Source organism: Triticum aestivum, chromosome 5A (genome assembly GCF_018294505.1).
Source record: "Triticum aestivum cultivar Chinese Spring chromosome 5A, IWGSC CS RefSeq v2.1, whole genome shotgun sequence".
NCBI classification, from domain to species: Eukaryota; Viridiplantae; Streptophyta; class Magnoliopsida; order Poales; family Poaceae; genus Triticum; species Triticum aestivum.
In genome coordinates this window covers 635,392,909-635,406,840 of record NC_057806.1, presented here as the reverse complement: position 1 = coordinate 635,406,840, position 13,932 = coordinate 635,392,909, and the positions used below count along the sequence as shown (strand labels likewise).

The 13,932-nt window shown below is 45.4% G+C and overlaps 2 protein-coding genes across 2 annotated transcripts; both read left to right on the top strand.

Annotated features, from left to right (window-relative positions):
• The first annotated feature begins 610 nt into the window (after positions 1 to 610).
• On the top strand, positions 611 to 2,107 carry LOC123108099 (BTB/POZ and MATH domain-containing protein 1-like). The gene is made up of 2 exons (XM_044529953.1): positions 611 to 718; positions 809 to 2,107. Exon 2 carries the CDS (start codon positions 861 to 863, stop codon positions 1,938 to 1,940), a length of 1,080 nt encoding a protein of 359 aa, XP_044385888.1. The 5' UTR covers positions 611 to 718; positions 809 to 860; the 3' UTR covers positions 1,941 to 2,107.
• A 3,771-nt stretch (positions 2,108 to 5,878) lies between these two features.
• LOC123108098 (nascent polypeptide-associated complex subunit alpha, muscle-specific form) lies at positions 5,879 to 7,803 on the top strand. Its single transcript, XM_044529952.1, has 5 exons — positions 5,879 to 6,321; positions 6,432 to 6,581; positions 6,659 to 6,736; positions 6,836 to 6,963; positions 7,068 to 7,803. Exons 1-5 carry the CDS (start codon positions 6,087 to 6,089, stop codon positions 7,563 to 7,565), a joined length of 1,089 nt encoding a protein of 362 aa, XP_044385887.1. The 5' UTR covers positions 5,879 to 6,086; the 3' UTR covers positions 7,566 to 7,803.
• Positions 7,804 to 13,932: the final 6,129 nt, after the last annotated feature.

Sequence of the window (13,932 nt, the reverse complement as noted above, 5' to 3'; positions counted from 1 at the left end):
GTTTTTGTACATTAATCTTAGTTACTCTTAATAGCTGTCTACAAATGTGTGGCGCAGTTTGTGTGACCTGTATTGTACTAGCATTAGGTCAGGGTTCGAGATCTGGCAGTTAAACTTTTCGTCCCATCGATTGTTGAATTTTTATTTTACATAGAAGAAGAAGAATAAGGGGTTTTGTGCAAAAATGCGTCCATGTGTCATTGACAGTGGGCCCATGCCATGCTGGCATCGACGGATACGCTCGTGTACAGAGAGAGTGACTGTATTTGAACAGTCTCGCAATTTTAGTGACCACAAACACATATTTTGCAACTTTGTGCACCAAAGTGACCGCCGCGTGCAAGTTCTAAGACCTCTGGTGTATTTACCTCATTATTTAGCTAGCTATATGCCGCTGATCATCCAATCCAATCGTGCTTACACGAACCACCTATGTTTATTCGGCATAATAAGCTCGTGAACAATTATATTTACTGTTATTTGAGCAATAAAAGGTTATTTTTCTAGTCAATAAAAAAATTAAGGATGTGCACTTCCGTTGGGTTGCGGGGAAAAGTATACAAAACAGCCCAGAAAACTCAGGGCTCAGGCCCAGCAACTCCGAGGTCTCCTCGCCTTCTTCCTCCCCACAGGCCACAACGCACACGAACACGCAAAATCGAAAAAGAAAGTCGGGCGGCCGCCGCCGCCATCTCCGGTTACCATCGGTGGCCTCAAGGTTCGATCCACTCCCCCGTATCCTGCTCCTCTCTTTCCCTTTGCTTTCCTCTGGAGATTAATCTGCTTTTCTTTCCCACCATCGTATTAGCACGCGGCGGCGCCGTCACGTGGATTCTTTCTCCCTCCCGGCCGGTCACCAGATGGGGGCATGTAAGACGGCGTCTACGTGTTCCCCGGATGAGGCTCAAGGCATGCATGTGTTTCATATCTTGGGCTACAGCAAGCACAGGGGCATGGGCAAAGACCCCGATAGCTTCATAATATCCAGGATTTTCACTGTTGTCGGCCACGACTGGGCCATCCGCCTCTACCCTGACGGATACAGCATAGCATATCTAGATTACATCTCAGTTTATCTCGAGCTTATGAGTAACAACACTAAAGTCCGGGCATCTTGCGACCTGAGGCTTGTTGACCAATTTACCGGGTTATCGTATTCAGCGCAAAAAACAGGGCCTAGGATTTTCAATTTCGACGATTCCACTGGGTTTGCTCCAGAGTTCTGTGAGTTCAAAAGACGAAGCCATATCGAGGGATCCGCATACCTTAGGGATGATCACCTGACGATAGAATGCATCATCACTGTTATAAAAAAGCCACATGTTGCCGATACCAAACCATTCCCCAAGATTGACATGCCACCATCTGACATGACTGCGCATGTTGGCAGGCTGCTGGAAGAAAAGGAGGGATTTGATGTTAGTTTCATTGTTGGGGAAGAAACCATTGAAGCGCATAGGTTCGTTCTTGCTATGCGGTCACCTGTTCTGAAAGCAGAGCTCTACGGGTTGACGAGGGAGGCGAGGCCGCCGGGGCAGTCCATAACCATCAAGGACATGCAACCTGCCGTTTTCAAGGCCCTGCTTCATTTCATCTATACTGACTCTTTGCCGGGAGACATGGATCTTGAGGGAGGTAAGGATACTGACATGGTCCGGCTTCTGCTAGTGGCTGCAGATAGATATGCCATGGAGAGGCTCAAGCTGGTTTGCCAAAGCATCCTTTGTGAGGATCTGAACGCGGTCACCGTGGCAACCACATTGGCTTTAGCTGACCAACATAACTGCCACAAGCTTAAGGATGCTTGCCTTGAATTTATGGAAATGTCAGATGACATGGATGCTGTGGTGGCAACCCAAGGCTTCAAGGATGTCAAGGCAAGTTGCCCATCTCTCATAGTGGACGCATTGGAGAAGAGAAGAAAGTTTCGTAAAGCATGAGCAGCTACATAGGTAGAATTGCCAAATCATATAAACTGCTTGTCAATATTTGATAAATTTCTTGTACTCACTTGCCATTGTGATGGTAAGCTCAATGCTAGATGGATCTAAGAATATTTAGGTTGATTTTCAAGTGATATGGATGATATGAATATTCTCGTCGATGAACCCAGATTTGTATTCATCATATTGTTGATTTCATCTGGAGCGCTCCCTTGCAATCGTGTAACAGTTGGTCTTAATTTTCTGGCAAAATTTCCTCCATTTGTGTGCAACCTTTGTTGCGCATTTGACACCCATATGATTTACGTTATCGTGCAGTGTTATGATGGCCTCATCTATTAGAACGTAACAAGATTAAAACCGCATATTTGGTTAAACTCCATTGCATAGCATTGTAAGTTACATATTTTGATTCCTTGAAGCATGATAGAATGATCTTGTACTAGATTGTAAGAGTGGGCAAACAGGGCCATGATTAGGATTACAACATTGAGCTCTTAAAGGAATAGCTAGCAGCTCTAGGAAGAACTGGCTTCACTAGCAGCTCTTAAAGGTAACCGCAGTGAAGAGCATTTGTATCTGACATTTTCTCTGTTTCTAATATCGCCGGTCTGAGCCTCCGGTCCATGTTCTTGTTCCTTCCCTGTTCGGCATTTAGGCTGTTGACAAGTTTGAGGTTATCTGTAAATTTTCTTCCATGGTATATCTGCAAAACATGAAAATTATGTGCTGGCAGCAATGCCATAGAGGCTTCTGTGTGGGAGGGAGACACAAACAGATCAAATGTTAGCTTGAGTATTGAGAGTTTTGATGGAGATGTGAAGACCTAACCCTGACCTGCATTGGGTTGTGAAAGAAGCATCACAGCAGCAGAAAGCCGAAGGAGCTCGGTGCTGTGATGAGGGTCATTTTGGTTGATGGGAGGATCCTTAGTCTGTTAACTTCTGGTCTTGGCAATGTGATCATTGTGGGATAAAAAGTCTTATTTGGTAAGGTAAATAACTGAGTCTATAGGTGTTTCTTTACCTTTGATTCTCTGGTTATACATATTTTTTTTAAACGTAAATGTTATACAAATGATGTAAATATATTACAAATAAGAGGCATATGATGTAAATCAACTTTGAGGTTATCCAAGAAAACAATGGAAAATAGATGAGCAGCATTGTAGTCTGTTCATCCCAACGGAAAGCGAGTGGAAGAGAAGCTTGTGTTATGTCGAGGCGGCTGACGTCCTCGTCTACAATCGGCTTCGCTGGTCAATAGCCTTCCGCCCCGCAAGGCCACGACAGGAAAGACACACACAGTGCATTTGCTGAACTAACATATCAGTTTAGTTATGACACCTCCCTTCTGTTTGGGAGGTGAGATGAGCCGCGAAGCGGTAACATAGGTTTACGGGATTATGAACACATCATATGATCTTATATCAGCGAGTGAATGACAGTTTGTGTTGCAAAAGGGGATGAATTTAGCGTCGCCAGTGTCGTGGTGTCGGGCGAGAGGACAAGTACTGCAATGTCTGAAAAAATGCACACAAGCTTTGTCAGAAGAAGATGGTGCATCTTGCTAACTGGTTGGGTAATGCATTTGGTAGATGAACAGAACTAATCGCTTGATTGGTAACCCAACACATTTGATTATAACAACAGTACATAAATTAAGCATATCCGATTCGATGTTACATTGTGCTTATCTGTTTTGTTTTTCACTTACTAGCAATGGTCAAAGCCACATGTTGGAGAGAACAGCGCCGGAGGCTGGCATCCCTTCTCTGAAACCTCAAAACTGGGCGCCGACGAACACGCTTTCAGATTCAGACTGGGCGGCCTCCATGTGCGGTGCGCAAACCTTGAGAGCAGGCAACGCAAGGGCACTCGCTCCTTGCTTTTGCTTGTTTGTTGGCAGATTTGGCGGGAGCGTAACAGGAGAATTTTTGACCAAAAGGAGCTGCCTGTTGCCGCTGTAGCCCTTCTTGGGCGATGTTGCTTGCCCGGTTGCCCCAGGTTTCTGTCTTCCTTTGCTCAGTTCTTCTCTCGGCTACTCTCTCTACTGAAATGGAATCACAGCAGTTCTCCTGCTGTCGTTGAAAGAAAAAAGTGTAACGTGGCAGTTTTGCAAAAATCATAAGCCTTGGATGGGAACACACAAAATGCCTATCCATACAACGATTAAAGGTTAAAAAAAACTGAATTGCTATTTCACATCAGATGTAAAATAATTACCTCACATCTAAATCAGAGCCATTGATCTTGTTTATCTTTAATATTCGTGCAAGCTAATTATGTGCGTTCACTCGCGGTGTCGCGCGCGGTGGCCGTGTCCAGGTCCACGAGGGTAGGGGGCAGGCCGTAGTTGGTATTTTTTTTTCTTCACATTCTTAAGCTGGCATGTCATTGTTTGTCCACAAGTCCCACGCATTCCAGCCCCACTGAAGTGAGCGTGGGGAGGGTACGGTTCCTCGGTTCACTCGCATTCATTCACTCATCCACTCTCATTTCTTTTTTTATTTTCTTTTTTCCATTTTATCTTTTTTATTTATTTGTAAATGCATGATCTTTTTTACCATCGATGTCACTTAGCTGTCCACCACATAAACAAAGGGTTGCTTTTTTTTCTCGTCCCAATTACAATTCCACCCTCAACTGTAACTACAGCCCGATCTCGTCTCGGTTACAATCTCACCCTCGACTCGCAACTGAGCCCCGATATTTTTGTCCTTGTTGCAAGCCACCCTTGGCTAGCAACTGAACCCCGATATTTTTTGTCCACGTTGCAAGCCACCCTCGACTCACAAGTGGGGCCCAATTTTGTTTTCCTGGTTGTAAGTCCACACTCGACTCGTAGTTGAGACCCAACTTTTTTGTCCCAGTTGCAAGTTCACTCTCGACTCGCAACTGGACCCCAACTTTTTAGTCTCAATTGCAAGTTCACTCTCGACACGCAACTAGGACTTGATTTTTTTTGTCCCAATTGCAAGTCCATAAACGACTCGCAACTGGGACTGACATTTTTGGTCCTAGTCAATAACCTAACCTCGACTCACAATTGGGATAAACCTTTTTTGTTTCAGTTGCAAGTCCACTGTCGACTCGCAACTGGGCCCAATATTTTTTGCCCCAGTTGCAAGTCTACCCTTGACTCACAACTGGGGCCCGACTTTTTTTTGTCTTAGTTGCAAGTCCACACTCAACTTGTAACTAGGGCCCAACATTTTTTTGTCCTAATTGCAAGTTCATCCTTGACTCGCAACTGGGGGGTGACCTTTTTTTTGTCTCAGTTTCAAGTCCACCCTCGACCCGCAACTGGAGCCCAACATTTTTTTTTGTCACCGTTGCAAGTCCACCCTAGACTCGCAACTCGGCTCTGACCTTTTTTGTCTCAGTTGCAAGTCCACTCTCAACTCGCAACTGGGCCCAGTTCAACGTACATTTTTATGCTTTACGTGCGTGTTTTTAAATTGAACTTTTTTTTATTTATGAACATTTTTATTAATTTTATGAATATTTTTTAAACAAAAAACATTATTTTTGCTACGACATGAGTCAGGTTTGACTCGCTAAAAAGTCCCGACATACGAATAAAAGGTTGACTCGAATGCATTTATTAACTATCGTAAGTCGGTCAGGATCCCGGTGTATGGTTACTCCAGTATAACAAAGAGTTGGGCATCTAACTAGAGTGAGTAAGCCGAGACAAACAAACAGGCTCAAGACAAACAAACAAACAAACAAACAAACAAATAAACAAAAGAGGCCACAAACAATATTGATGTCATACTTAGATGTGAGTTATTATCTCACGTCTAGGTGAGATATAGTCAAACAAAAAAAAATAGGGTGCTCCTACTCATTGGAAGCAGGTGATTTCATACCCCTTTTTGTTATTTTGTCAAACATCCACAAAAGCTAGCATCGGCCTGGCCCGGCAAATGACTTGGGCTATTGGCACTGGGCCCATTTCCGAGGCTCTTGCTGTCTTCCATTTGGTCCCCCAAATCAACCGCCCTGAATCTCTCTGCCTGTTGAAATCGGTTGGAGCGGGACGGGAGGCTCTGTTCGTCGTCTATATAGCCTCCCTCCATCGCCGTCCTCCCCTCCCATTGTTTCTTCTTTCTTGCGAAGCTATTCGACCCGAGGCGAGATGGCGGGCAAGCGGAAGGCCGGCGACGACATTCCCGGGGCAAGGCATCGGGCTGCGCGGACGGACACTGCAGCCGGCGACGACGTTGCCGGTACTTCGGCGCAGACTGCAGGGCCGACGGCGAATGCAGGCGGCGACAGCACTGCCGGGACTTCGAAGGCGCTCGCAGGGCCGACGGCGGCGACTACGCCCAGCGCTGTAGGCTTCCCCGGCGCCTCTCCCCAGTCCGGTGGAGGTGGGTGCCCAAGAAATCAAAGCATACGGCGAGCGCGGGGTTCGTTCTCGCGTTGGTGGCTTGGTGCCCGCTTCTTGGATTGTAACATCCGGTACCTTTGTTTCTTGCAGTTGCAGTTGCAGTTGCAGGCCGCGGGGGCGGGGTCGGGTTGGGGCAGAGGGGATCCGCTCGGCCGCACCGGCAGGCGCTTGCAGGGCATACGGCGATTACACCAGCCTTCGCTGTAGGCTATCCCGGCGGCTCGTCCCAGTTCGGCGGAGGTCGGTGCCCAAGAAATCAAAGAACAGGACAGAGCGCGTCTTTCATTCTTGGGTTGATGTCGCTTCTTGGATTGCAGCTGCTCGCGGGGAATTCTCCCAGTGGCATTGGAGGGCGCCGACGACGCCGGTGCTCCGGCCGCCGCTGGGCAATCCAGGTGCGTTCCCTCCCTAGAAAAGCGCCAAATTCTTTCTGATCCGTGCGGTTCTTGGTTCTTCATTGACGTCGGAGTTTGATTTCTTGGTTTCTGTCGCAGCCGTTGTGAATGCGCCCATCCCGTACCAGTACCACGCGCCGACCGGCTATGATTTCTTCCCCGGCCAGAACCAGATCGCCGGCCCCTGGCAAACAGGAACAGGGCAGCCGCGCGGCGACTCCGGCAGGGTAATTTGCCACGCACTAGTCACGATTCATCATTCATTATTTGGGCGTGTCCTGCCATGAACTAACTCATTGGTTTCTTCTTGGCTCGATGCATTGGTCAGCAGCTTCCGGCGTGCATTCCTTGCGGAGCGCCGACCGCCTGGGTTTTGGGCTCGGCGCCATTGTGCGAGTATTGCTACAACAACTACCTCCTCGCCAACAGCGTGCTCCAGCAGCACCCGCAGATGGGCTACGTGCTCCCGAGTCCAGTCCCCACCTACGCCGGTGCGCCTCGGGGCCAGCAGCGCCAGCCCGACCGCCGCCTTCCTCGGCCTTCTTCCGCGGCGCCGGGGCAGCAGCCTTCTTCACCGGCACTGGTCGCCGCCGACCCACGACCGAGGGCGCCAGGTGCTCAGTGGTGCCCTGTTTGCCGTGCGCCCACCACGCGGGTTTTGTGCCTGGAGCCCCCGCGCGAAGACGAGGTTTGCCGCGACTATCTCCTCGCCAGCAACGTGCTTCAGCAGCACCGGCGGATGGGCTACGTGATCCCGGGTCCAGTCCACAGCAACGCCAGTTCTTCTTCTAGCACGGCGCCCGAGCAGCAGCCATCTCCACGGGAGTAGAATGTAGGGCATATCTCGTCGCTCCAATCAGTTTACGGCATTACTGTGTCTGTCAGTGAGAAAGTCTTCTGAACTCCGGGAGGGAGCCTTTTCTGCTTGCTCTGTTTTGACAAAGATGCTTGCTCTGTTTTGACAGAGATGATGCTCTCACTCTGAGTAGTGATGATTCTTGTGATGATACGCCTATTGATCTGGACAAATTAAATGTGGCAATACATACATACTTGTGCTTGTTTCCTTTATCATTGCTCTGACATTGTAAATCTTTGGTTGTTTCCTGACGCTTTGGTTTTGCTTCAAGTGTTTGACTGTCTCACTTTCAGTTTAATCAGATGAGTACTGAGGGCTTCTTTCCTACTGATTCACTTTTAAGATCACATTTTTTTAGTTTTTTTTTTGCGAATTATTGAGATCACATTTTGTTATACAAGCGATGATCAGTTCCAACTATAATAATATGCTATGGTCAATACATATAACAGATCAGTAGAGCATATATGCTTGTGTTTGTTTGCTGGAGCCGAAAAAATACTGATTTGTTAGTAATCTCTTGTTGTTTCCTTGCGCTTTAATGTTGCCTCATTGGTTTGATTGGTTCAGTTTCAGTTAAACCTAATGAGTACTCACATTTTTTTTCTGACTATGTCAGAATCCCGACTCGACTCCTGGAATCCTACGCCTTCACGAACATACGGAAGCATGTCAATCCAAGCCCCATTATGGATCTGGATCAAATAGAATCCATGTCGAGCCGCGATCCAAATAATAGAATCCTATACAAAACTGTAGAATCCCAACTATTCTACTAATTTATCTAAACCGTTTGTTTAATTGCAGCAGAATAGTATGTCATCATCCAAACACTTTTTCACATGCCTCATGGCCCTGTATTCCCTTTCCAAACCCAAATGCTCATCCGCCAACATTTTTGATCTGGCTCTTAGACCCTAGATCGAAACTGAGGATCAGGCTTGTCGACGGATGGAATTGGAGTTGGAAGGAGGATGTGTCAAGATTGATCGGAGAAGGGCAACAAGACCCTTCAAGCTTCAGCACTGCGGGTTAGCTATACAAGTGATCGGCTATTCATGAACTCTATAAAAACTCCTAGTTAGATTTCGTGCGTTGAAGATTTAAATGTTCTATATATTTCCCTCTCATATGTGTTCCACACATGCAAACTAGATAGTAGATTAGCCATGAAAAAAGTGGAATACAACTAGCATTGATGTGTACGGTTTTTTCTCTATATTTAGTGTTAAAACTCTAAAGAACCCTTATAAATTTTCGGCGTGGAAACAAAATATCTTATTTGAGCAAATCTAGTAGAATATTTGATTCCATGACTCGATTATGTTTAAGGAAAATCGACCCGACTCTGAATCCCGACTTTGACTACCTCAGAAGTACAACACCATGCTACACCCTAGCTAACAAACCTAAGCTCCATGACAACGCCCTCATGAGGGAAGACGGCGCGAAGCGTCGCCGTTGCCGAGTCCAAAGTGGACATGGGTTTTCACCAGGAAACCCGACATGCAGAGGAGAACCACAACAACATATTCGAGAAGAGAGCAGCACCCGCGAGCGTAAATTAGGCCGTACCTAATAGGAATCGCCTACTTTCGGCCACTAACGGGCTGGCCCATTTCGTGCGGTTTCTCGCTGCCGCTCGTAGCGGTCGTTGTAGGTTTGCTTAACCAATTTCCTCGTTTTTCACTTTTTTATTTTCTTTTTGTAAGTGCATCTAGTGCCGCTTAGTGATTTTGGTGTATTGAAGACTTATAGGTTAAGGGACTGATGCGTTTGTGAGTATACACATGTCTATAAGTATATGAGGAGTTTGATATTTACAGAGAAAGTCGACCCCTAAAAATGAAGTTCTTCGACTGAAGACTTTGGATTTCTGAAGACTTTCTGAAGACTTTGAAAGTGAAGAAGGTGTAATCCTGAGGACTTGGTATTCATTCGAGGCACATGAAGCGTGAAGACTTTTGTTTTCGTAGTTTCTTTTTTCTCTTTCTTGATTCATAGGAAACACCATACTGTTAAAGGGGGTCGAGGAAATACTAAGAAAATTTTTCCAAGTGATGCTCAACTCAAAATCCTACACCTACCAATCCCTTTGAGTGAAGCCCATTGGAAATCTCATACAGTTCGGTCAATTTCTTCAGTGACAGAGACAAAGTTCTTCTGGTCTCTGAGGAATTTGTTCTGACTGAGGAGTTAGGAATTCGCCAGTATGGATTGCCCACACAATGAGGAACATGATAGCCCTGAGGAATTTGATACTCAAAATTCTGACCGTTGCTGTGCTATGCGCCAGCTGTCCCAAAATATCTACCCACCTAACGGTCATATCATTGAAGGGCATTTATGTCTTATCATATCGTGCTGTTCCCTAGGCTATAAATAGCCGCCCCCTATAACCACTAGCTGGTTGGCTGCTCCGAGAGAAACTAACACTTGTCATTTGAGAGCATCCCATCCTCTGAGGACTTTGAGTGAAAATCATCAAGTGAGGAAAACCCAAACCCAAACACCTACAAACCCCAAGTGATTGAGCATCACTGAAGAGATTGATCCTGCATGGATCCGATGCTTGTTACCTTTGAAGACTGTGCATCTTCCAGACGGTTAGGCGTCATGGTCTAAAGTATCCAAAAGGAAATTGTGGATCGTCGAGTGACCGAGTCTGTGAAGATTTGGAAGTCACCTGAAGACTTATCACGAGTGATTGGGCGAGGTCTGTGTGACCTTAGCTAAGGGGAATACAGTGAGGACTAAGTGTCCTGAGCTGCGTGTTCATGACTATGTGTCCGGGAATGTGTGTCCTTAGGTTTAAATACCTAGCCGCCCTAACCAGATGTACAACTGTCATAGCAGTTGGAACTGGTCTACCAAATCATTGTCTTCACTGAGCTAACTGGTTCCATTTCCTCAACCCCTTCCATTTCCTCTTATCTGTGTTGTGTGCTTGTTCATATCTGTTTGAAGACTTTGACTGAAGACTTTCTCTATTTCCTTCGTTCAATTTCTTCAGTCTGTTTGTCTTATCATGTGTTATCCTGTGTTTACGCTTTCTGTACTCTGTGCTTGTTTTCATTTATTCATGAAGACCATGCTCATGCTCTGTTATGTTTACTTCTGAGTACTTATTCCGCTGCAAGTAGTTCTTTACTCAGGAATTTCCTCACCCTAAAATTCCTCAGTGAAGAATTCATAAATATCGCCTATTCACCCTCCTCTAGTCGACATAACGCACTTTTAATTGATATCAGAGCAAGGTAATCCCTTGTTCTGTGTGATTTTGGTTTAACCGCCTGGAGTTTTAGTTATGTCGACCGCAGGTATGATCAAGGTTTCTGCTGGGTGTCCTACCTTCGATGGGATGGACTACCCCTATTGGAAGAATAAGATGCGCATGCATCTTGAGGCAATTGATAACGATCTATGGTACATTGTGGAGAATGGTGTTCCCTCTGTCACTCCCACCATCAACGTTGCTGATGTGAAGAGATTCAAGCAACTCGACTCTCAAGCGAAGAATATCATATGTGGCCATCTGAGCAAAGGGCAGTATGGCAGAGTGAGTGCTTTGGAGAAAGCTAAGCTTATCTGGGATAGGCTATCCAAGGTCAATGAGGGAGTCTCAACACAGCGTGACTCTTGAGTTGACGTTCTTTGAAATCTCTTCAACCGCTTCAAAAGACTCGACAATGAAAATGTTCAGCAAACCTTCGACCGCCTCACTGACATCTCAAATGAGTTTCAAGCACTTGGTGCCACTGATATCACCGACCATGAGGTGGTGAAGAAATTGTTGAGATCGCTTGATTCCTCATTTGATACCTTGGCATTGATGATACAAGAACGTGAAGACTATAAGTCACTTGATCCCTGAAAGTGCGTTATATCGACTAGAGGGGGGTGAATAGGCGATTTTTATGAAATTCTTCACTGAGGAATTTGCCGGTGAGGAAATTTCTTAGCGAAGAACTACTAGTAGCGGAATAAGTACTCAAAAGTAAACTTAACAGAATACAAGCATAGTCATCATGATGAAATGAAGACAGGCACAGAGTACAGGAAGCGTAATCATAGGATAACACGGGATGAAGACAAACAGACTGAAGAAATTAAACTGAGAAAATTGAGAAAGTCTTCAGTCAAAGTCTTCAAACACAGATATGAACAAACACACAACACAGCTATGAGGAAATGAAAGAGTTGAGGAAATAGAACCAGTAAGCTTGGTGAAGATGATGATTTGGTAGACCAGTTCCAACTGCTGTCTCAGTTGTACGTCTGGTTGGAGCGGCTGAGTATTTAAACTCGAGGACACACAGTCCCGGACACCCAGTCCTGAACACGCAGCTCAAGACACCCAGTCCTCACCGTATTCTCCTTGAACTAAGGTCACACAGACCTCATCCAATCACTCGTGGTAAGTCTTCAGGCGACTTCCAAACCTTCACACACTTGGTCACTCGGCGATCCACAATTCCTCTTGGATGCTATAGACCATGACGCCTAACCGTCTGAAAGAAGCACAGTCTTCAAAGGTAACAAGTGTCGGATCCACGCAGGATCAATCTCTTCAGTGATGCTCAATCACTTGGGGTTTGTAGGTGTTTGGGTTTTGGGTTTTTGGTTTTTCCTCACTTGATGATTTTCGCTCAAAGTCCTCAGAGGATGGGTTGCTCTCAAATGACAAGTGTCAATTTCTCTTGGAGCAGCCAACCAGCTAGTGGTTGTAGGGGGCGGCTATTTATAGCCTAGGGAGCAGCCCGACATGATAAGACATAAATGCCCTTCAATGATATGACCGTTAGGTGGATAGATATTTTGGGACAGCTGGCGCATAGCACAGCAACGGTCGGAATTTTGAGTAGTAAAATCCTCAGGGCTATCATGTTCCTCACTGTGTAAGCAATCCGCACTGGCGAATTCCTAACTCCTCAGTCAGGACAAATTCCTCATAGACCAGAAAAACTTCGTCTCTGTCACTGAAGAAATTGACTGAACTGTATGAGATTTCCAATGGCTTCACTCGAAGGGATTGGTAGGTGTAGGATTTTGAGTTGAGCATCACATGGAAATTTTTCCTTAGTATTTCCTCGACCCCCTTTAACAGTATGGTGTTTCCTATGACTCAAAAAAAGATAAAAACAAAACTATGAAAACGAAAGTCTTCAAGCTTCATATTCCTCGCATGAATATCAAGTCTTCACGGACACACCAATTTCTTCACTTTCAAAGTCTTCATGAAAATCTTCAGAAATACCAAAATCTTCAGTCGAAGATATTCATTTTTAGGGGTCGACTTTTCTTGTAAATATCAAAATCCTCATAGACTTATAGACCTGTGTACACTCACAAACGCATTAGTCCCTTAACCTATAAGTTTTCAATACACCAAAATCACTAAGGGGCACTAGATGCACTTACAATCTCCCCCTTTTTGGTGATTGATGACAATATAGGTTAAGTTTTCAACGGGGATAAACATATGAAGTGTAACTACTGATATTGAGGAATTCGATTGCAAGATATAGAAGAACTCCCCCTGAAGATGTGCATAGTGAGGAATTTGCCTTTGAATCAATGCACACTTGAAGAGTTGAATCATGGAGATCTCCCCCTATATCTTGTAATTCATACACGCATTTAACATATAATAAGAAGAATTTGAAATGCATGATGAAATATGGTGCCTGATGAAATTCATCATGCGTGCAATAATATTAACGAGGAATAAGCATGCAGAATAGTGCATCAAAAGTATCAGAGCACAGTGCATCAAAAGTATCAGAGCACCATCGGGTTTAAGATTACAACTCGATCCAATAAAGTTTTAGAAGAACGAGAGTTGTAACTTAGCAAATAAAAAACGCCCATATAGTAGACCCGCTTGAAGACTAACTCATATTTCTCCCCCTTTGTCATCGAATGACCAAAAGGATAAAAAATGAGGACTAACGCACCTGAAGATAATCATGTTGATGAAGGAGCGCCATCGTTGTTGGGGTCGTTTGTTGATGTAGGGCCTGCCGCAGGGTCGTCCAAATCTTCATGTTCATCAGTGTTGCGCAATGAAGAATATGAGCTGGCCACCAGAGAAGGAACCTGGACTGTTGAGGATATAACCACTAAGGGTAAACCGCCCAGGAGGGGCCGGTTCACCTTCACCTATACTGAAGCCCAAGGAAACCCAGAAGATGGCGCTTTACGAATGAGGCTTAGAGGCCCAGAGCCCGCAGGAGATTTAGGGCCCATGGTAGTAAACCACCATGATTGTATAAACTTGCATTGTAAGAGAAAAAAGAGGAGACCGAGGCAGACACTTGTATGAGCCAGCCTCGGG

Excerpts from the sequence above, each read along its gene's own strand:
- LOC123108099 (XM_044529953.1), top strand. The coding sequence starts at position 861 with ATGGGGGCATGTAAGACGGCGTCTACGTGTTCCCCGGATGAGGCTCAA.
- LOC123108098 (XM_044529952.1), top strand. The coding sequence starts at position 6,087 with ATGGCGGGCAAGCGGAAGGCCGGCGACGACATTCCCGGGGCAAGGCAT. Across the intron at positions 6,582-6,658 it reads CTCGTCCCAGTTCGGCGGAG|CTGCTCGCGGGGAATTCTCC; the intron begins GTCGGTGCCCAA and ends CTTGGATTGCAG. Across the intron at positions 6,964-7,067 it reads CGCGCGGCGACTCCGGCAGG|CTTCCGGCGTGCATTCCTTG; the intron begins GTAATTTGCCAC and ends ATTGGTCAGCAG.